Source organism: Chironomus tepperi, unplaced genomic scaffold (genome assembly GCF_022539635.2).
Source record: "Chironomus tepperi strain 1889 unplaced genomic scaffold, CSIRO-AGI_Ctep_v1 contig_85, whole genome shotgun sequence".
Taxonomy (NCBI): domain Eukaryota; kingdom Metazoa; phylum Arthropoda; class Insecta; order Diptera; family Chironomidae; genus Chironomus; species Chironomus tepperi.
Window position 1 is genome coordinate 1240060 of NW_027226207.1, and position 22946 is coordinate 1263005.

A 22946-nucleotide genomic window follows, 5' to 3' on the forward strand; every position below is an offset into this window, starting at 1 on the left:
AAAAATTCAGCGCACGACCTGATTGTTAAATGTGTCGTTGCACAAAATAGGTAAGACGCTGTCCTGACCTAGTTATTGAATATCTTAAAATTCAAATTTGCAATTCAATATTCCAATGACATTCTCAAGATGATTGCACTATTAAGTTAGCACTCAACCAACTGTTTCAAAGCTCCCTCAGCCATCATTTCCATCACCAAAAATCAATTTCAACATCCGCAAGACCCACTTCTTCGACTTGCCGACCACAATTTCTAACAGATTCAAGCCGCAATTTCAAATCAATTAAGATTGTCTATACATGTCTAATTTTAGACACCTTTTGCAGCATATTGTCATCACCACGTAATCAATATTTAAAGATGCCGAACAATAAAACTTAATATTCCGCAACCGTAAAAAAAAGGTTGGATCCTCATCGAGAACAAGAAAGGATTCCTTCGAGGAATGCGTATTCATCGAAATGTCTATTCTGATTATTTTAATATATTCATTAGACGAAAAAAGGTTTGCTGATATTAGAGAATATTTTAATTATGCTCATATTGCTTGACTAGAATCTTCATCATGCTGTAGACTTTAATTTAAAGCAAACACTCTGTCTTAAAATAACCTAGTTAATAACTTCTCGACTTGCTCCTTCGTGTGATACACTTGTACCATCCACAGATGAGATTTTATTCTAAGAATATACACAAAAAATTAGCATGAGACTTTGTGTATTTAAGGTAAACCCTCAAGTGCTTAATTCGTTAAAGGATTTTCCTTGAAAAAAAAATCTTTAAATATCATCTTGCATGTATTCTTTATGCTCCTTCGCATTGAAAAAAAATCCCTTAAATTTTACTTAATGGCAAATTTTCAACATCAGAATGCCTTTATTATTAAATTTCAAGATGCTAAAAGTACAGATAACGTAGGCTTATAATTTTATTTCAACATTATAGCTTATATGAACATCAACAGTGATTTTCGTTCAGCATCATGGCATATATAAGAATATTTACTGTGATTTTTTGCCATTATTCTTGCGAATTCGTGCACAGCAGGAGATTTCGTAGCGTACTGAAGAATGTGAGGATTATTGAAGATTAATTTTAACTTTAATATATGTTGTCTTTAAGAACATAACAAGACTTCTAGTTTGTTAGGTGATTTTTGGATTAACTTAATTAATATGAGTATGTTTGGTGGTTGTGGTTGTGATTTTTACGGAAGCAGTCATGAGGAACTTTAATATTAAAGCATATGACACATTTCCTCTTAAAAAACCCACAGAAAATTTGCAAATATTTGCCTCATCACTTGCTTTCCGTGTGGAACAAATATTTATATTTATGCTATTTTAAATGTCATTTCACAGCAGCTTTCATGAACGGAACAGAAGAAGAATAGGAAAATGAGTGAAAAATTCTCACCATCTAATAAACTAACACAGATTCCATCGTTAATGTATCCTATTTATCCTTGACCTGTGCATTTGATTGTGGAGCTGTAGCTGTAGTGTTTGTTAGCTGTGTTGTTGTTGTTGCTGACCCCATGTTTCGACGTGCCGATCGAGATCTAATTTCAGAAACGAGGGAAAAAAGAATGTATAATTAGACGAGAATATTAATTGCGCTCAATTGTTCATGTCTAACCTGATTTGACCGGCGAGAAGGGGATTTATTGCATACAGCCAGTCGTGTACTTCTTTATCAAAGAGCGTTTGGAGCAAATATCCTCTGTGCTTTGTGACAACGCTGTTGTTAGATAAAATGAGTCTCATTATTCATATAAATCTAATTAAATAAAGGCAAACAAACTCTATACCTGAATGTATTTGGAACTTTGACCATGGCTGCTTGATCCTCACTGCATTCAACTTGTGCTGTTGCGAGATTGATGACAGCTCGTTCAACGGGATCCTTATCAGATCGATAAATAAAGACGTATGGTCGTCGTACAGCAACCCATCGCTTTTTCCATCCAGCACATCCATGTTCGAGTATATTCAAATAACCTTTTCGTGCGACAACCGGACTCACGCGAATTTCCTCTAAATCCGGTACATAAAGACGTAATGGTTGCTCTTGTGGAACAGCCTTGAGTAATGGTGGTTCCCATCCATTTGGTACGTCAACTCCATAGCTTTGTGGCGATACTAAATCAGATGCATAACTAACAGTCAAATCAGGACAATTGTCATCTCCAGCAGGTGATGCAGAAATATCATTTTCCTTCTCTTTTCCATCATCCATATTCATTCCAATTCTTCCTTGAATCAACTTTACACATCTCTTCAATAATTCCTGTTCACGTTGTGTTGGTTCTCGATCCATTACAATTGGATCTGTAACGGGAGTTTGCGGTGATGGTGGAATAACCATGTTATGAACAGGTGATTGATTGGCACGTGCTGCCAAATTACAAACATCTTTTTCAGTTTTTGTGGTTGGATTGGGTGTTGTATCTAATCCCAAACGTTCACGTAAAAGCAATAAATGTCTTACACGTCCAACTTCCTCTAATCGAGTTAGTTTTTCTAATTCCCATTGATGATCGAAGATGAGTGAATCACCGCGTGGACGCCAGCCGTCAAGATTCTCCTCACCTCTAACATATGTTGAACTTGTATCCAAAACACGTCGTTGACGTCGTTGAACTCCTATGAGATATATTCACGAAGCAAGAAGAAAATGACATTTTTTTTGCAAGATTAGCTTTAATGGACTTTGAGATTAATCGATTGTGTGATAACAAAAACAGAAAAATAAGAACTCTCTGCAAAAGCTACGTGAATAATAAAAATAACTCTCTATTCTAAACTAAATTAGGTCATGTCTTTTTTTTTTTAATTTTAAACTTAGGTTTTATAAAGCAATTAACGGAAGCGCCCTTATAATACTTAAAAAATTTCTACTTTTTTATCATTTACTTATTATTTTGTGTTTCTAGAATAAAAACTAAAGTTGATTGATTGAAAAAATATTATTGTTAATTTAAGAACACGAGTCTGTTGAATCCACATTTTTGAGGCAATCGATCAGTAAAATATTTCATTCCTGGAAGTATGACGCAATCTTAACTAACCCTCTTCACACCCTTAAGAACATTAGGTAGTAATTCAATGGAACCATAATTAATTTTGTCCAAAAAAAATCAGCCTTTCCTTCTCCCATCTTAAAGTCACTCTAAATATGCTCACTCTATAGAAAGATATCCGAATAGCACAAATCAGGTACTTCAATAAAAATCTGGCAACAGATCGGCTAACTCTGATTTGACGTTGGATTCGGTTTAAATCCGGTACCATGCCAGAGCTAAACTGATCTGATATGCTTGATTTTGATCGATTTAATTTCGGCTTGGCAATCCTTTATTTGATCAGCCATTTAGTATCAATAAATCTATTTGAGATGGAGAATTAAAGGATTCATGGCAGAGCCTTCTTCGTATTTGTCACTCAGGAAGACTGACGGAGGCGTTTTACTAGGGGTGAGTGATGTAATTAGTAATTTCATGAGAATTTGATTTATTCTAGACCGATCTGAATATCTAACAATTTTTCTAGAGAAAGGATAGTTTGCAATCTAACAACCCACTAGCTACGCGCCTTCCACTTATGCAATATTTGTACTTAGTTCCACAAAAATTTAATTTTATATATTTGCGTAAAATATTTGACGCTATGATAGTCAAATGAACGAACAAAATTCCTCAATTATTCTAAGATGATAACATTCGTAGCTGTTCGTTGCCTATATAAAATACTAAGAATTAATTTGCTTCAAACCCTCCAGGCGAACTATTCAAATGTACTTATTTCAATTCTCAAAAATGCGATAAAAGCACGAAAAAAATTTTCCATGTGCTAATCCGACAGATGAAATAAAATATTTCAAGTCATAAGAAATTAATTCATGTTTATCATTCAGGGCACAACCATTAAAATCGAACTTCTACCTGGACTACCTGCTTCAGATGCTCGTCTCAGTGATAGCTCATAAACGCCAGACAGTCGATTAGCTTCTGGATTACGATAATTTCCCGAGAAGAGATGTTTAAGTGATCGGGGTCCAATGCGTGCGTCACGTCCATAAATCACCATACTTAAATCTTTTGTTATTATTGCTGGTCGCGCACAATTCTCGAGCTGTATGAGAGAAGATACATAAATGTCATGATAAATTATGGTCACAATGGAAAAAGGGAAGAAGATGAAGGAACAAATTTTTATTTACCTCCAAGTAAGCACTTAAAGTAATATAGACTGTCTCATTAGCTTGTGATACTCGATTAAGCATTGTTGAATTGTGCAAGCTTGAATCCCAAGCAGCTTCAAATCGATAAAATGCTCGGTCATCGCCTGGCATTTCAAGATATTCACCAGGAAATAGGCCGAGTGAAAGTACACACGAATCTTCATCATCAATTTCATCTGCTGGTTCCGGTGAATTTCTAATACGCCCAACAACAAGTTCACGAATTTCTTTCCATTTAAGTTCAGTTGAATGCTCGTGTACAATTGTAATACGAATTCTTCTTTGGATTCCTTGATGAAGTAAAAAGAGTCCACGACATGCCAAGTCATCGCTGTGATCAACAACAGATGGTACATACTCTCCATTTGGTGCAAGTTCGCAAATTTCAAACCAAACGAGTACATCGTGCTTTGCCAAAACTGTCGATGATGGTGGACATGGAAGTGGACCAAATTTGGGACTTCTAACAGGTTGAGAAATTGGAATGCTTGGTGGCAACATTCGTCTTGGTGGTGGACGTGTGACTGTGTCTTGTTTCGAGTCCTTGTGCAATGGATGATTCTGATAGTGACCGAATACTTTAAACATGATTGGCTGAGTCTTTAAATATTCCATGAACGATTTTGTCACAGGAACTGTAATATTCTGAACATGATAGAAGCCAATTGGTGCACCTGAATTTTTTATTGGCTCAGTGCTAAATGCTTCTTCATGACGATGCATAAAATTAAATTGACAAAAGATGTCGGAAAATTCAGCTGGAATTCCACTCGCTTGTAAGACAGTCACACGGAATGTAAATTCTTTTCCAATCATCAAATGCTCGCCATGCTGTTCTTCTTGATTATCGTGGAATTCTGATGCAACACTCGAATCTCCACGTCCGGAATCGACATCTTCTTGCTCAACTTCTTCAATTTTTAAATTTCCATCACCATCTGCATATTTTTCATCCTTCTCATTTGCAAGTGAGCGAAGCTTAATCTTTGGTAAGTTACTTGTATTCTCTTCATCAAATACTATTCGTGCTGATTGTTTAACTCCATTACTAAAATCAGAATTCTCTTCATCCTACAAACATTGAGAGATGGATGCAAATACACAAAAAGGAAATGCTTACATTAAATCAGAAGGTCAAGGTTGATATAATAAGAAGTCACTCACCAAAACAGGCTGCAAAGCGACTCTTATATACCCGCGGACATCTCCTCTCTCATTAACGATGGGTACTTTATGTACCAACGGTACAGGATATAACAAATTACTCAAATAAATGAAACATCGACCCACAAGGCGGAACCATGGAAAGCGATCATAAAATGGATCGCCTCCAGTAAGGCTTTCTACATTGTAGTCGGGTGATGTTGGCGATAATTCAGCCTCATTATGATACATCTCACGCATCAACTCCAGGCGTTGACTAATTTTGGTTTTTATTTATTTTGCGTATGTTTTGTGAATTGCGGAAGAGAACGAAAGGAAAATATGTTGCAACAATTAGCATTAATTTCTATAGTATTTCCTTAATGTCACAAAAAAAGTTATATGAATTTATGGTAAATTTTATTATTTCATGCTTCACTTGCTATTGAATACGTACAAACAGTCATAAATTTACAGCAACATTCAGTAAAGGATATAAAAAAAATCAATGAGAAGCGGAAAAAAGCGTAGAACTAAGAAGAAGAAGAAATAAAAGAACTTTAGCTTTCATCAAATACATGCATATGAAGCCTGCGAGCTTGTATCATAAAATTTTTATATATGTGCATGATTTACATTCATGTCTGATGTATGTTAATTTGTAAAGTATTTATCATCATTTGAGATTTTTCTTGATAATTTTTTAATACTTTTTATTATCCTCAAAGGCGTGAGGAGTGAAAAAAAAATCATAAAGAAGGATTTATTAATGGACATAAGCTGCCATATTCATGGATTCAGTCATGTGTAAGGTAATTTTTGGTGGAATTAAATAATAATAATATTAAGCATATATATTGAAAAACCATTTTTCTGCATGGACGCTGCAATGTTTTTTCAGCTAATAATAATGCAAGAAAATAGTATGCAAAAAATATTTTCATATTATATACATTTTTGGATATATATACACAGAATTGCATGAGATATGCTTAGTGCACTTTATTAATAACTAATTTGAATTTTTGTGTGAAAACACAGATTTTTACAGTGAATTCCTAAGGCATTCAGAGTAAGTCAATCATTTTACTGGTGTGGTGCTAGGTAGAGGCATATCAAGGAGGGATGTTACTAGACAAGTTCATGTTCATGAGGATATGGTACTAGGGAAGGATGTTTTCATGGTTTGGAGGGTTGAAACACCCACGATTTGGAAAAAAAATCTTCATTCTGCTAGACTTTTTCGAGCCATAATTCCCAACCCCTCTAAAGCATTCCATTTAACCCTAATCCGTTGCGATTATGGATAGTTTAATGGGTGGGGTACGCTAAGACATTACCAAGGGATCGGAATAACTAACTGATTTCATACAAAAATCAGGCATTCGCTAAGAAAATTTTCAAAATTTTACAGAAAAATGCCTCGAAATGCACATTGCGCTGAGATGACAAATAGCATTGATTCAATCCGAAGAGACTATCATGGTGCGACAATCTCCCATCTCATATATCAATAGCCTAAGTGTCCCTGACCCAACATGATGCACTTAGATCCCCTCATATCATTCAAGGTTTCGTTATATAAAGCATTCACTGTAAAAATCCTTGCATCAATTACGTCATACCATAAATTCTAGCTAAAATTGTTTTTGTTGTGGAAATAAAGTTGTTCAGCAGAGAAGCGAAACAAAAAAATGCACTTCACATATTGCAGAATGCAATAAAAATAAAAATTAAGTTTATGTACATAATAAATCATAATAATATTCCATATTTTTTTTCCACGATGCTTAAATTGGGTAGAATGCTAACCTAGAAGGCAATAAGTTAGCTAACGAAAGTCTTGATGTGTTTCTGTAACTGCTTGTTTGTCCAATAATTCCAGTAGATTCAATCACTGGTTGTGGTACATGATTAACAGAATGATTGACAGCTGTTGAATCGAGACTGTTAGTAACATTACCAACAGACGGTATTGTGTCCATCAATTGGAATATCGTCATTTCTGGACTCTCAGCAGTGTTGTAGATTTGACGCATCAATTCAAGTCGATAGCTAAGATTTGAAATGATTTCATTTTTTAATTAAAAAAATATATTTTCGACTACATTAAATTAAATTTTTGAATGACTTCAACAAGACTTAAAAGAGAGGAGAAGAAAAAAAACAAAAACTCATAATTGAAGGTGCCTTTGAGGATTTCACATTTCACTTTCTGTGAATTTCTTCTTGATTTCAATTTTTATTTCCATTAAATTCTTTACCAAATTCAATAAATTAATTATAGAAAATTATTATTTTTGGAAAATTGAGTTTGAAAGGAGAAATGTGTTGGTGGTGAGAGGCATTAACAGACAGAGAAACAGAAATTTATGTTTATATGAATGGAAAGCTGGTGAGGTAATAAACATTAGTTAATTTCAATTTTAATTTCAAATTTTCATTGACTTTTTTGATTACTTTTGTTCTGCACATGATCTTTAGCACACTTTATTTGTGGTTAGTAAGCAGATGTTGAGTTCAGGGTTAAGTGTGTGTGTGGGGAACTAAACTAGCTTGAGTTATATATTTCAATATTAGATTCTCAACTGTAGAATTGTTATTGCTGTCACTTGCGATACCTTAAATTGCCGTTTCTTCATAACAGTGACAAAATGACTTAGAGATGCTCTGATGGAACCACCCATAATAGCTATTTATTTACAATTTTGATGGTTCAGACAATACTTTTCATCATGTCACAGGCAAATATGATTGAAAATCAATAGAATCTATAAATATGCTATTCTGTCGTGAATCTATAATATCTATATGATTATTATTCCTAAATCGAAGCTTTACCATACTTTATGGATATCACAGATGTTCACATTAATCCAGTGCTGTCCAAACTTTTTTGTGCCATGGTACACCTTGTTGGTTAGTCATGACTGAAACTACTACAACATTCATAATGTCATTTTGAATAAAAATTGGCAGTACAGTAGTGTGTCCCGGCACACAGTTTAGACTTAACTGCCTTAATGAGAGTTTTTTACTGTTGCGATATCGAAGCACAATGAAATCTGGAATAAAGACAAATCTGTCAGCGAGAGAGTAATGCTTTAGCTGTTGATTTTATGAGGACATTGATGCGAAATAACAATAATCAGCACAATGCTCACAATAATGTGACAAGAATCACAATTAATTGTTTGTGTGTTGATGTGTAGCTTACTAACCACAATCCCAAAGTGCACTCTAATCATCCGCTTCAAAACAATACTTTTTCAATTATATTTCAATCGTCGAAATGTGTAACTAGAAGCCATCAATATATAAAAATTATTTTGAATGAAACACGTCTCAAAAGAACAATTAAAAACGTACTTAACTTTTTTCATTTAATATAAAATCACTATCAATTAACAAAATGGAATCAAATTAATGGAATGAAGTTAACTCACCGCAATTTCTCAAGCGACCAATAATGTGTTGCACCATTCTTCATGTCAGTCACTTCAACAGCAACAATTGTGCGAGATGGTGGTGGAACACCTGCTGTGCTAGTAAAATCTTCATCATTAACATTCATTAATGCATTTGTTTGCAAGTCAGGTGGAAGTGGTGAATAAAGCGTGTCAGTCAATAATGTAAATTGAAATTGAACTTTCTTCTTTAGTTCAACGGAAATGGCATTGGCCTCCTTTAGGAAAATTGCATTTCCCCACAAATCATCACGTAATGATGTAAACTGATGATAGCGCCATTTTCTAAATGCCCATGCGACTAAGCCAGCTTGACGCTGTGTCCAGTTTGCTTGTCCATCGAAAAGTGGGTTAACTGAAAATGACAATTGAATTAAATTATTATGCATTATTGATGTAAAATCAGCTTTACAGCTAAGGCTGCTTTAAGCTTAAATAAATGCCTTTAATAAGACTTTTTATGGCATTTAAATTTTTATTGTCGTAACGCCTCAATGTGCTTCTAAAATAGGCTATGAAATTTTTATTGCCTTCTTAAGGGAAGCCACTTATGAAGGAATTTTTATTGCTTTTGTGAATCTTAAACACGTCAAAATGGCTCAAATGTTTTTATGAAATTTTTTAAGGCTTTCTAAATATGGGAATATTAATATTGAAAAATCTCTTGATAGTGGAAGAAAATTGAAAATGTTCTCATGGGGGTTATTAAATTTGGGATGTAAAGGTTAAGTCTTTTGTGTCAAATGTTGGAAGCAAAGTTGAATGTCAATTGACCTATTAAGGTCACAAGCAGTGGAATGACATCAGTTGCCTAAATGATCGTTAGTCATATGTGCCAAGGGTCTTGGATTCAAGCCCAGTTCATATGAACCAACAAGCTTTGTTCTAGTTTTGGATTCAATTTTTAGGTCTTTGGTACATAATGTGCCTTCACCGCTAGCTATACTAGCTCATAAGGTTGAAATTTTCAAGCATCACAAAATGAAGAAAACTCAGAAATTTCTCAAGAATCTTCATTTCCTTAATTTCAAGGTTCGCGTTAATTTAAAATCGCATAAAAAAACATCAAATGTCTCATTAATTAACAGAAAAAGTCCTTCAAGGTATCTCCTTTTGATGAAATTAAAAGGAATTTTAAAGATCAAGGTTGAAAGAACCGAAAAATAAAAACAAATGCTAAGGAAGAAGAAAGTTGTTGCTAATTTTCTGCTAATTAAGGTTAAGACATCGAAATGTTTTGTTGCTAATTCTAAAAGTAAATCCTCGATTCTTTTTAATTTTATCAACGAGCCATTTTTTTGAATTGATTGTAAGAATCATCAAAGGAAATGCAGCTATTAAGTTACAATAAAGCTGTTATTGATGCTATAAAATAAAGCTTTATACAAAGTATTTAATGGCATCATTAATGGATTAAAATGAGCTATAAAATGGGAATTAAATGAATCCTCACCAAAAATATCCTCTTGATGAAAGTCTTCGGGACTGTAGCTGCTATACATTGACATTGTCATTGATTGTTCCTCGACTTGTTTTTGTAGAGCATCAATTCTTGCTTCGTATGTCTAAAATTGAATATATGAAATTAATTTTGAATCTGTGCCAATTATGTCAAGTTCTTACCTTTCTCTGCTCCTCAAATTCTTGATCAGCTTGCTGCTTTTCACGTCGGAACTGCTCTTCCAAAATTATCAAACGCTTTTCCATTTCCTTCTTCAAATCAATACCCTGTTTCTCCAATAATTCACATTGTGCGAAATTCCAATCGACCACTTCACTCTTTGATTCCTGCATAATGTCAACAGCCTTCTCGCGTTTCTCTCGAGCTTGTTCAGGATGTGTAAAACGAAAAACGTGATTTTTGCCTAAAATGACACGCGAGCCGGTGGAGAGGATTTCTGGCTCTGTAACTTTACGGCCATTACAATAAACCAAAGCATCCTTTGCTGGTATTAATGTTACGATGCCATTTCTGTTCTCAAATATGCAATGTTCTTTTAAAATATGCGAGCCAGATAATTGTATATCCTGTGGCAAATTAGCCTCATGCGTTCCTAATCTCGTAATTCCATCCTTTATATAATACAGTAAACATTCCGAAAGAGTTGGATCCTCATTCAAATTAACTAAATGTGGCGTCATTTTGGGACTAAATACACCAACAGTTATGCCATCTTCCTTTACAGCAACCCCCATTTCCGCAAAAATTGCCTCACGCTGTACACGGATCTGTTCGGTACGTTTTAACTTTTCCTCCCACGTCTCATTCAATTCAGCTATTAATTTCTCACTCGCCTGCAATTGATCAACAGCCATTTCCGTCGTTGAACCCGTTCGGGTACGCCCTTTGACAGGCGATAAAACAATCTCTTTGCCATCATTTGCACCTTTGTCTTCATCTTCTTGATATTTCATAAAATTATTTTTATCATAATGTTGTGTGGGGTTGGCGGAGAAAAGAGAAATGGGGTAAATGAAATTAAATTCAATGACGTGTTATGAAAGCATTAAAGAGGAAAGAGACTTAAAAACTCACAAGCATTCATTGAGAAGAAAATGAAATAATGAGGAAAATGCAAGCGTTAAAATTGCTAATAAAGAACTAATTAACTGAAGAAAAATTATGGAATTTTCGGCCAATTATTTTTAATTTTTGCTACTTCCGTTCCTTTTTCGAAACATAAAAAGCGAGTAAGACGCAAAAAATGAGTGCCTTTTAACTCAAATTACATTCATTATAGACGAGAAAATAGAGTTATCAGTTAATCAACACCATATGCCTTATTCTTTGAACAGTAAGCAGCATACAGTGTTGAATATTTTTTTTTATTTCCAAATTACTTACTGTTGGAATCTCGCTTTTCACAAATTATTTTTCCGTCAGGTCCTTTATGATTTTTATAATAATTTTTATTGGAAGCAGACGGTTTGTGGTTTTGATTGAGAAATTTTAGACAATGATGTTATTTTAAAATGAAATGTAAAGGCGTTGAAAAATGTCACAAAAAATTATTTTATGGTCTTCTTAGTCCTAAGTTCCACCTCAGACTTGGATTATGAATATTGTGAGGATGAAAATGAGAGTTGATTTTCTCCAAAGGATCAATCAGAGCCGTGAATTCAGAAAACAGTTAAAAGACATGTTCCTGACTATGGAGTATCTCTGACTGTGAAGTGTGCATGACTTCTAGAGTACACCTGATTTTGGAGTGTTTCACAATCTGGAGTGAACCTAACTCTGACTCATAGCACAGGAAATATTGATAAACTTCCAGAAACAACAATAATACGGATCATTGCATTTAGAGAAGGCATACAGGTTTTCCACCATTGCTCTATAGCATACTAAAGAACCTGACTCATATCGCATAAAGCAATTAAATAAACTCATTCCCAACTCTGATCCACAATCTTGTTCAACGAATATTAAAACCATAAAAGCTTATGTCATTTAAAATAAAAGATTTGACATTTTAAGCAATGAGAAATGGGACTTTGTAAAGCATTCAGGCTTTAAAAAAGTTTAATGAGTTTCAGATTTCATTTTCTATAGTCTCATATGTCACATCATAAGCGAGATTAATATTATATCTTCCGTACACATTGAGACATACATAATTACAAGAAAAAGTTTATAAGATTTTATAATCCATAAAAAGTCTTCGTTGTGCTTTTTTCTATCAGTCATATCATACACATGACGTCAGTAGTTTTGTTGTGATTTGAAGCTACATATTGACATATTTTATACTTGTCTCTTCTTAGTCCTGTGGATCTCAATATGTTACCAAGAATGAAGTTCTTACGTAGAACCTCAGTGATAAATTCAATCCTTAATGAATTTTGTAATTATATCCCTAGTGTGCCTGCACACGACTTAATTATATAATCATTATTACCAAAATTAATCCCTTATTGCCGCAAGTCTCGTTAAGATTAATTTCGTCTCTAATTCCACTAATTTGTGACATTTTCCAACAATTTTGTAAGATTATAATAATGAAACATTATAAGGAAGTGCTGAGGAACAAAATTTTAAAATTCTTTTACATCCATCATTCAATTACGTGTAAAATTTTGAAACACTTTAAGGCCAAAAATAAGAACAGATTCTCAACACTTCTATTCTATCTATTCTAATTGAAAATGGAACTTATAAATTTAAAAAAATAGTTATGAGGGTTGAAATGAGGATGAATGTATGTGCATGTTTAATGTAGGAAATGAAGCCTTGGTGTACTTAACTGGACCCTACTCATAGCATATACTACAATATCCTGCTCGGGATTTGAAAAATATAGCATATTTTGAAAGGGATTACTAGATAATCTTTAACTGTCAAATTTAAGCTTGATTCTTGTAGACATTAAATTGTCTCATTTAAAATACACAAAAATATTCAAAAGTGACTGCATATCAATGAAATCCTAAACGATTAAATTCACAGATGTTGAATGAAGTCTTAAATTCATAAATTGTCATTAAGCACAATTTGATTTATTAAGCTATTCAATTAAATCAATTTGTTAAGGAAATTAAGCAGAAAATTTCAAAAGTATTGATTGATTGCACATCAAGACTGGTGCATATAACACGAGTTATTCAATTCGCAGCAGAAATGGTTTTTAAATCAGCCGTTACGATGGCCTCAGATCATCGACAATACTTTATGAACCTGATTACAGATTGAACCGAGAATTTCATTTCAATACCGAAATCCTTTCATCCATAAACCACAGTTAATATTCTTCTGTCATGAAAGTTTCCAAGAGATAGAATCTTACTGTTCCAATTCTTGCTTAAAAACAGAATCAATACAATATCTTCAAGATGAAAACCTTCAACACACCCCACGAGTTTTAAACAGTTAACCCCTTCACCACACATGCTTCAAGACCAACATTGAAGTTAATGAATCGAAACCTCTGTGATCATGCTTATTAACTTTTCTTCTTCACATTTAATTTGATTAAACAATTTATCCTTGAAATATAAAATGCAATCATCTGATAGCTATAAATAATGTATAAGCCAAAGCTCCTAACTTTCAGATGACCAGCATCCTATTTTCCTCTATTCTCTATGGCACACTTCAATTTCATCCCTCACATGCTTAAAAACTAGCAATTTTTGATCTAAAAATAAAATTCTTAGCTTACCTTCATGAACCTCAATTCCTTCATTTTTCAATAATTCACGTAATTTTTGAATTTCTTCTTTCAATTCACGAATAAGTTTAGCATTAGCATCCTCATTAACAACAGCTTTACAAACAATTTGTTTGGCTCGATCGGCATACCTAAAAAACATAAAGAATGAAAACTTGATAACATCTTAAGGCAGAACTACCCAAATTAATTTTGGGTCATAGATTTTCATTTATTTGATATTGATCACTACATGACTTGTGTTGAAATAACCATTCAGAACCACAAATGGACCATTCAAATCAAGCCATAAGGAGCATCTTTCATGCATGAAAAAACATTATTTAAAGTTCGAGTCCAATTTGTTAAAAGCTCTTGAATTCACAAGTGTTTCACATTTAACCCAAACAGAAGTTGAATTATGAATATTATTTTTGGATGTGCTTTAAGGGGTTGGGTTGAAAAAAGGTAGAAAAGGTCGAGATAACAGAAGTCTTGTCTCGAGTGACCCCGCAATTGAGAAACTTTTTCAACTCACCTAAGGGTACTTAATGTCTCATCATAATTAATATCAGCCGGTGAAATTGCAGCAATCATAGCTGTTTTTGAATTTCCGCCAAGATTCTCACGTAATAGCCAAGTGAGAACTGAGTCACGATAGGGAATAAAATCAGCTTTCTTGTTCTTCTTACTTTTTGATGCAGACTAAAAATGGTAAGTGAAAAATTTGTGAATAATTAATGATGTAAATTTTTCAAGTAGCAAACTTACAAGTTCTGCTAATCCGGATATGACTTTTCCTAATGTAGTCAATGATTTATTAATGTTTGCACCTTCCTTTAGTCTCGTGCCTTTAGCACCTGTACTGTCAGCTCGTTCACTTCCTGCTAAATCGACTAAGCTAATTTTTGATACTTTTTCAGCTACTAAATCAGTTGTAGCATCGTGCTTTTGTTGCGTGAAGAAAATCGTAAAGACAGCATGCGATCTAGAACTCGTCTCATTCATATTTGTGGCTGCTACTGTTCTAGCTTTATTACCCTCATCAATCAAATCATGAATATCTTGGTATGATGTAACAGCTAATTTTGATAAATCTTCTACATATGGACCCAACAATGGATGCTCTCGTACACGCAAATTTCCTTTATTTTTTGGATTCAACAAGTCTCGTACACGTTCACAATAAATTTCCATATATGATACTTCGACTGAATATTTTAGTGAATCGCTTTCCGTTTCGTGGATTTTTTTGAAGAGATCATCACATATCATTGGTATGATACCTTCTTGTCCTGCCTCCTGCTTTCCCATCATCGTATATGATCTGGAATTAAAGGATTATTTGTTAGAGTTATGCCTTGCTGATGATTGTCAACGGATTTTGATTCAGGAATGATTCTGGATCAAGTGGAAATTCTCATTAAATCTAGTTCTAGTAATCAGGCAGTTAAGGAAACTTGAAGCGTAACTTGAACTAGTTCTAAGAAGATCTCGAGTCCAGCTGAATACCCATCATACTCACTTTCCAGCACCAGTCTGTCCATAAGCAAATATGCATACATTGTAACCATCAAACGAATGGTGAAGCATTTCCTCTCCAATATCAGAATAAACCATATCTTGAGTCGCAAATTCAGGATCAGATGTCTATAAGGAAATTGTAATTTATTTTATTTATGGCTCATGTCATTTGAAATATCAGTAAGCTTACGTCAAACGAAAAGTATGAGTAATCGTAGTTGAATCGTTTGACAGAATCTGCAGTACCAGGAGGTACTTTTGGATTTGTGATGGATGTCTGATTCCCAGACATTTCAATTATACATTTTGATTCACGGGCGATTTCACGCGAGTTGAACGGACGAACGCGAACTGCTACCTTTACTGATGACATTTTTCTTGATTTTTTTCTACGGTTGAAAAGTTTTTAATTAGTTGAGTGTATTGATTGTGTCAGTACTTCTTATTGTGATGAGCTTGTCTAAAAATAAAGTTTAAAAGATATTAAATATTTTTTAATGTCTATATAATTATTGATCCATGTCATCCACAAACATGAATTATAGTCAAATTAAATAAACAATCACTCATTCATCGGCTCATAACTTTATGATTCATACGAATATTGAGTGAGCTTTTCAATTTTATCGTTCAATATTGCCATCATGTACAGAGTAAATAATTGAACGTTTCGACGGAATAATAAAAAGGAGAGAAAGAAGACTTTCCATAAATAAATTGGAACTTTTTATGTTGTTAGTAAATTTAGACATGGAGGTTGGAAGGACTGATAAGATTAAGGTTGTTTTGGTTTTTGTAGACCTTTATTGGCCGACAGACACATGTTAAAATGCTGTCCGCATGGTAGTCAAGCATGGAAGTGACAGTCACTTTCCTGACAATCCCACAATCAAACTATAAGTTCAAAGGACAACCGAAAATCCAAGGATCAAGTATGACACAGGACATCACTCAAATAAACTCCCAAAAAAACAATAATTCTCCATTTTGATATCATCATCATCAGACCATGAACAATGTAAATAAAAGAATGCTTTGTCGGGTATAATAATAGGAGAAGAAGACATTCCATAAATAGCAGAAAAACAAATCATAACGATAACAAGTTGGTGGATGGAGTTTTTCACAAACAAAGACGCATTCATATTTATGAATAGAAACAATTGAATTCAGCATCATTGACAGAACTATAATTATGCAATAGTGTTGATGAGTGGATTTATGAGTCGTAAGATATTGTTATCTCGTGTCTATAATTGTCCTGCTGAACTATTCATGTGAAAAAATAATGTGATTTTATAATTGGATGTTTATGTAAGGAAGGTTATCGTTTATGTAAGTTTTGAGGAGCCTGTAACGATAGTTTCATGTTGAATCTTTTATGTAACTTCCTGTTAACTACCTCAAGTGACAAATGCATGAATTTCAAATGATTTCAATCAATTAACTAATTTTCACATATTTCAAGGCCAACTGAGAGGATTGTTGAGAATCGCTTTTAGTAGTCAATTTCAGAGCTCTTAAAGTCAGCATCAAGTTGACAAATCCATATCGAAAATCTCAGTTTGCATTAGATGCAATGTTCTAGGAAGGCACGGGACAGAGTTTGAATTCCACTCTTGAATGCACAATCTTAGTTGACTTCACGCCATATTGTGGCTATGAGATCTCCTTTAGTCCTCTGATATCAACCTCCAACAAGTGTTAATACACAATATAACTAATGACATAATTTGATACACTCATTGTTATGTTAATGCTGCGATATTTGGTACCATGCTATTGTATTTCTTTTATGGATAAACTTTTGGGTCGAGAATCGTAAATTGAGAGCATTTTGGGGATTTAAAAATTGAAAACTTTTTTAATCAACTGTAAAGTTTAATTTTTTAGGTCAAGTACACAGCAGAGCTTTAAAATGCGACATTAAAATGAATATAGATTTAGATTTTGAGGTCAAATGTGGATTCTATTGGATTGAACGTAAATTGATTGTTATTGCTAATGGGGTGTGATTTCAGTTCATCAGACTTTATGTAGTCATAACTTTTCATTTTAAAAAGGAACAAGAAAACTTTAAAAATGTATTTTTTACAGTCGTGTGTAGGATGCAGCCAATTTACAGCAGTCTGAAAAGTTATTTTTTATACAACCTTATTTTCTCCATAAGACAGCATTTCCATTACTTATGTATGCTCATGAGAAGATGATATATTAGAAATTATGTCTTACGTCAGTTCCATATGTTTAAACACAATTAATATTCATTGTGGAAAAAAAAGTAGAGGAATGAAGACACAAGATGAAATTTATGATGAGTGTTGCGTCACTAGTCACTCATGTCAGATAATTAAAACGCAATTATATCATAAAATGTAAACATTTTGAAAACTAAAATTGATTTGCCAACTCATGTGTAGTTCGTAAACCTCAGGCAATTGCATCTCCCTAGCTATGGAATTAATTAATGAGTAGGCAGGCTTTTATGGATTAACAACGTAGTTCTTTTATCATTTGAATGTTATACTATTTTTATTTCAGAATAATTTGAATAAAAAACATATCCGAGCCATATGACGGCAGTTACATGACCCAAAATGTACTCGGGATATACAAGCTTTCCGTCTGTTGCCTTAAACAAACTCAAAATGTAATGAAAAGAGAATTTAATGAATTTTTGATTCACTCCATCCTCGAGTCTTGTATGAAAATGTTCATCTGCAGCACACGTAACATTTTCATTCTTATGATAAGACTTATTAACATGACCCAAAATGTTAAATCTGCAGCACACGTAACATTTTCATTCTTATGATAAGACTTAATTAAATTGTGGATGGAGGTATGAAAGTATCCAAAATGGATGCAGCTGTCCGCCTTCATATACAGTAAATATATGAGAAAGAGCTTTAAGTTGAATCTCTTAAAGTTTATGAAATTGAATCTTTTGTGTCTGTGACTAAACTTCCCTTATTTATTTTTAGAGACACGAACATTACGTACGGGTATGTCAGTAATTGGGAGACTTTGTCGCCTCAAGCAATCCAAAAGGTAAAAACACTTGTAGAGTTAAAAACTGTTTGTAATCACGTCTATACACAATCCATCATTATATTCTGTGCTGTTTTATATCATTCGGAATAAGGACGTCATATTTCATGGTTTTGTATAATACAAATTAACGCCTACGCTTACATAATATAATTTTATGTATGGAAAAGTTTTATTTTTTTCATGTTGTGCAGACTTCTAGAAAAATATATCCTAACGATTTTGCTATAAGCATTACTTTTTTTTGTTTCATATCCTTAGAAGACATAATGGATGAAGGTTTTTTCGAGCATTTAATTATTGTCAAGAGAGGATGAAAACTTGACTGTTAATTAATGCAAATGCGTAGAGGAATAATAATGATTTTGCAGGAATAACATATGGAAAGTTGGAAGTTTTGGATGTTAGGGATTTATTGTGATGTAATTGTGTTGTTTGACAGCTGCATGTCTAGAAGGCGGGGGTGTTGTTTGAGGTTGTTCTTACTTTTCGAGACACAAATCTTAATCCTTAACATAACAAAGAGCATGCTTTTATGACTCATAAATATCATTACGATATCTAAAAGCTGACTTTTTGCCTGTTAGAGAAAATAAGCCCAAAATATTTCCTACTACAACCCTGGTTTTCGATGTCCTTGAAACATGAAAATGTCTTCAAATCAGCATAAAACCGACATAGAGCCACAATCTTCGAGACAGCAATAAAATGCAACCATTAAGTCTGCATAGCTATAAAACACATCATTGAATCTAAGAAGCTAGCTACAGATGCCCAGAAGCCTTAAACAAACTGAACTCTTCCCGACTCAGCGTAAGAATACATCAAAACTAGGCTCGAATTCAAATTGAAATTCCAGACTTTATGAGGACATAACAAAAACAAGATTTAGCTTTTATCAACAGTAAATAAATTAACACCAGATCGGACGTTAATGTACTGTTGTTCTACCGGATTATAAGGAACTATTCTCAATTTCCAACCCACATCTTCCTAAATTACTTCATTCTCATACAGAATTCAACCTTTTTTATAGCCATAAATAAACTTTTACTGGCTTGGGAAAACAAACATGGACCCTTCATTCATCTTGCTTACCGTAGACACCATACAGTGACCGGAAGTTGAATCCAATGTAAACATTTCATCAATTTTAATGGATCATCAGTACTTTTTATTATCTATATATATGCAATCCATTATAAACGTCTGTCGACAATATTCTCTCATTCTAACAGTTTTTATTGCATATTTAGTCACACAAGCATGAGGAAAACTTTTTTAAGCAATAAAATATTCGCTTTTATGTGTTTACATGTTTCCATTTCCACTCACAAATTTCATATAAAACTTTCAGCCTTATGTATGAATTTTAGTTGGTAATCTTGGCAAGAAATCAACAGCAAGAATGTCGAGAATAAAAAAGAGAAATGGTTGAAAAAATGCAATAATATGGCAAGACTTATGCTTTGTCGTCTCCGCTGTGTGTGCGTGGGAAGGAAGAAAATTTATGCAATGAAAATTTTTCATTTCAAGAATTTTAAATTAATATTTTTTGTGTGAACTGTACACAATGTTAATGTTGATTTGGATGACTGGGTAGCCATGGTGAAGTAGTGTTGACGTCTTAGCCAAGCCATAGAGAAAGTTGTGTCTTATCCGGACGTCATCAGCATTCAAGGGATCACTAAATTGTTTTGCTACACAAAGGAGTGCATTCGTAATTGAAATCAGTGAATGGTAATGGAATCAGTTTAGATGACATGGATAGATACATCGGATAAATACTACAATATTTTGTGCAGTGTTGGTGTGGATTGGATTAACCACTAAAATTCATAAAATGTCTGATTCTAGAGTATTTATGTCTACTACGGTTAAAAATGAAGTCTTGGAAGGAAGCCAGCAGTTTTGCACTTGGCATTGAAAATTGGCAAATGGAATCCAGCAATAGAGTCTTCTATAGGTACCATCTGAGAGAAACCATAGATCACAATTGATATGTACAGCCAGCTAAGTAAGTAAGAAGAATTTAAAATGCGCTTTAGCCATCAGCACCAAACTGTTAAGGTACTACAATCACTTTATTATTCAATTTTCTCACAGGAGAGCAAGCTTTAGTCAAAGAAGATAATACGATTTATGCTCATGATTGTTAAATCAGCTTATGATCTTTTTACATAGAAAAAATTCATCTCAAGAGCTTGAAAGCTTTTACCTCACTCCAGTCGATCAAAAATTGAAAGTTTCACAGACAAAAACTCAATATTGAGTTGTGTGGGTGGCAATTTTCCTTCTGCATTTCACATTTTCATTTTCCCCAATCGATTAGTCATCGCGGAACGAAAAAAATCAGATTGTCTAATAAAGTCTATTGCGTCAATATTTTTATGGCTTCAGATTTCGATGTTGCCACAAATTCTCTTCCTTGTGCTTCGTACTTTATGGAGAAAGGAAAAAAGTAGTAAATTGACGAGACATTGCTGCTCACTTATACCTTGAATTCAAGGTTCTGAGCATTTTTGAGTGAACCTTAAAAGAGCATAAACATTCATTATTAAACTCGCTCTCTCGGATATATTTTGTACTTCTTCGTTCATGATAATAACATAGAATATAAATTGAATCTTAATGCTGATGTAGATAACAACTGTTAAAATAACATAATTTACTGTTCTTTATCCCTTCTTCCTTCATACGAAAATTGCCAATCTGGTGTGAATAAAAAATATTAATGAGGATGTAGCAAGTCATAAACATGAAGGAGGTGTAAGCTAAGACAGTCTTCTTCAAGGATATTTTAGTACTCAAGCTCATGTCAGGGACACTCTGAAGATTCTATCTTGGGAAGTTTATTTCTGAATTTTTCATGAATTTCAATTTTAAAATCGCTGACGGAAGCAAAAAAAATTTTTGTTCCTTAAATAAATACTCAATAAAAAAATTTAAAAATACGATGGAAGTTCCACAAAAGAAAAGAATCCACAAGAGAAATCAATAAAACCTGGAAATGAGCTATTTCTAGAATATATGTTGTATTCGCAATATTGACTGCATTGGTTAGCAGCGGAAATGAATTGAATGTGGGTATAATATGTATTTAAATAGACTGTTGTACCAAGGATGGAATGGATGCATAATGCATCACACACAAGGATGCAAATTATATGGAACCAAATTTTTTTTGTGTTGTGCAATGCTTTTCCATATTGCAGCTATAAATTCAATATTTCAGGATCCATACAGAAATGGTTAATGCTTTGGTGGAAAATAAGCCTATAAGTCAGTCAGCAAACAAGCACGCATGATGAAATAGAATTGAATGCTATCAAACTCAAAGCGGATTAAGCTTGAGTACAATGACAAACACTATCGTCCTACGTTGAGCTCCTCAATAATCTTCTTAATTCATTTAAGTTGATGGAACAAAAGAAGAAGGAATTTCTTGAAATTTTTATGATTATGGATATTGCGGATGGAATTCTTGGAGGAATTTTTGTTTATAAATTCACATTGAAAATGAAGAATATTTTGGATGATAAAGAGGAAAATCCATTGAAGTGGAACGCATGCGAAATTAGATTTAAAGGAAAAAAAATCCCTTTTTTCAGATATCCATAAGATTGCAACATTAATGAGGGAATAATCACCAATAATTAATCAGTTAGCAGTTTCTTACACCAGACACTCTCACACATATAGCTCCATTCATTAAGGTTTTCTTGACCTTTTACAATCATTTTCTGATTCATCAAATCCAAAAATCAATAGAATATTTTTTCATATTTTCATTTCTCATTCAAAGCTAATCACGAAATAGCTAGTTCTTATTTCATTACGAGTTAGTAAATTCAGCACACAATTTTACACAATTACATATTTTTTAAATAATAAATTTTTTTCAATTCGCCATGAAACTTTTTTTTTCCATTTTTCGTCACACAATAGAATTTTTTTGGAATTAAGTTTTCATCCATTACTTACAGATTTTATGAAAAAAATTCACTATCACAACGTATCATTCACTTTAATTAATCCGATATCGATACATTTTGATCAAAAATTGTCCATTTAATCCCTTTTAACTTAATTAATATTTTTTCAATCAATCCAACGTACAACTGTTCTACACGAATTATAATAAGGAACAGAATAAAGAGTGAAAATGTCCTGCGTGTTAATGATAAAATCGATTTTCATTGGAAGTAGGAATAGGGTGCGCATGCTCAACACAAAACATAAATCTGTCCCCTTCTGGCACATGCAAAATCTTCAAAACAAATCATTGTAAACAATATTGGAAGGGTGAGATGTACTGAAATTGGAAGTAAATGGAATAATAAAACCACGTGCGATGCTTTATACTTTTT

General features: G+C 33.3%; 1 protein-coding gene across 8 annotated transcripts; it reads right to left on the reverse strand.

Moving 5' to 3' along the window:
* Nucleotides 1–45: 45 nt before the first annotated feature.
* On the reverse strand, nucleotides 46–22701 carry unc-104 (kinesin family member unc-104). Of its 8 annotated transcripts, none has more exons than XM_070634575.1 (17): nucleotides 22561–22701; nucleotides 15716–15985; nucleotides 15527–15651; nucleotides 14773–15328; nucleotides 14540–14706; nucleotides 14014–14153; nucleotides 11700–11741; nucleotides 10478–11253; nucleotides 10308–10419; nucleotides 8834–9209; nucleotides 7200–7442; nucleotides 5409–5664; nucleotides 4224–5315; nucleotides 3946–4135; nucleotides 1813–2647; nucleotides 1641–1742; nucleotides 46–1563 (listed from the first exon to the last, which is right to left on the reverse strand). In XM_070634575.1, exons 2-17 carry the CDS (start codon nucleotides 15896–15898, stop codon nucleotides 1458–1460), a joined length of 5301 nt encoding a protein of 1766 aa, XP_070490676.1. In that variant the 5' UTR covers nucleotides 15899–15985; nucleotides 22561–22701; the 3' UTR covers nucleotides 46–1457. The 8 variants fall into 8 exon arrangements, with proteins under 8 accessions (XP_070490676.1, XP_070490677.1, XP_070490675.1 ...); XM_070634576.1 differs by having other exon boundaries at nucleotides 3955–4135; nucleotides 10478–11256; XM_070634574.1 differs by having other exon boundaries at nucleotides 10478–11256.
* Between the last annotated feature and the right edge of the window lie 245 nt (nucleotides 22702–22946).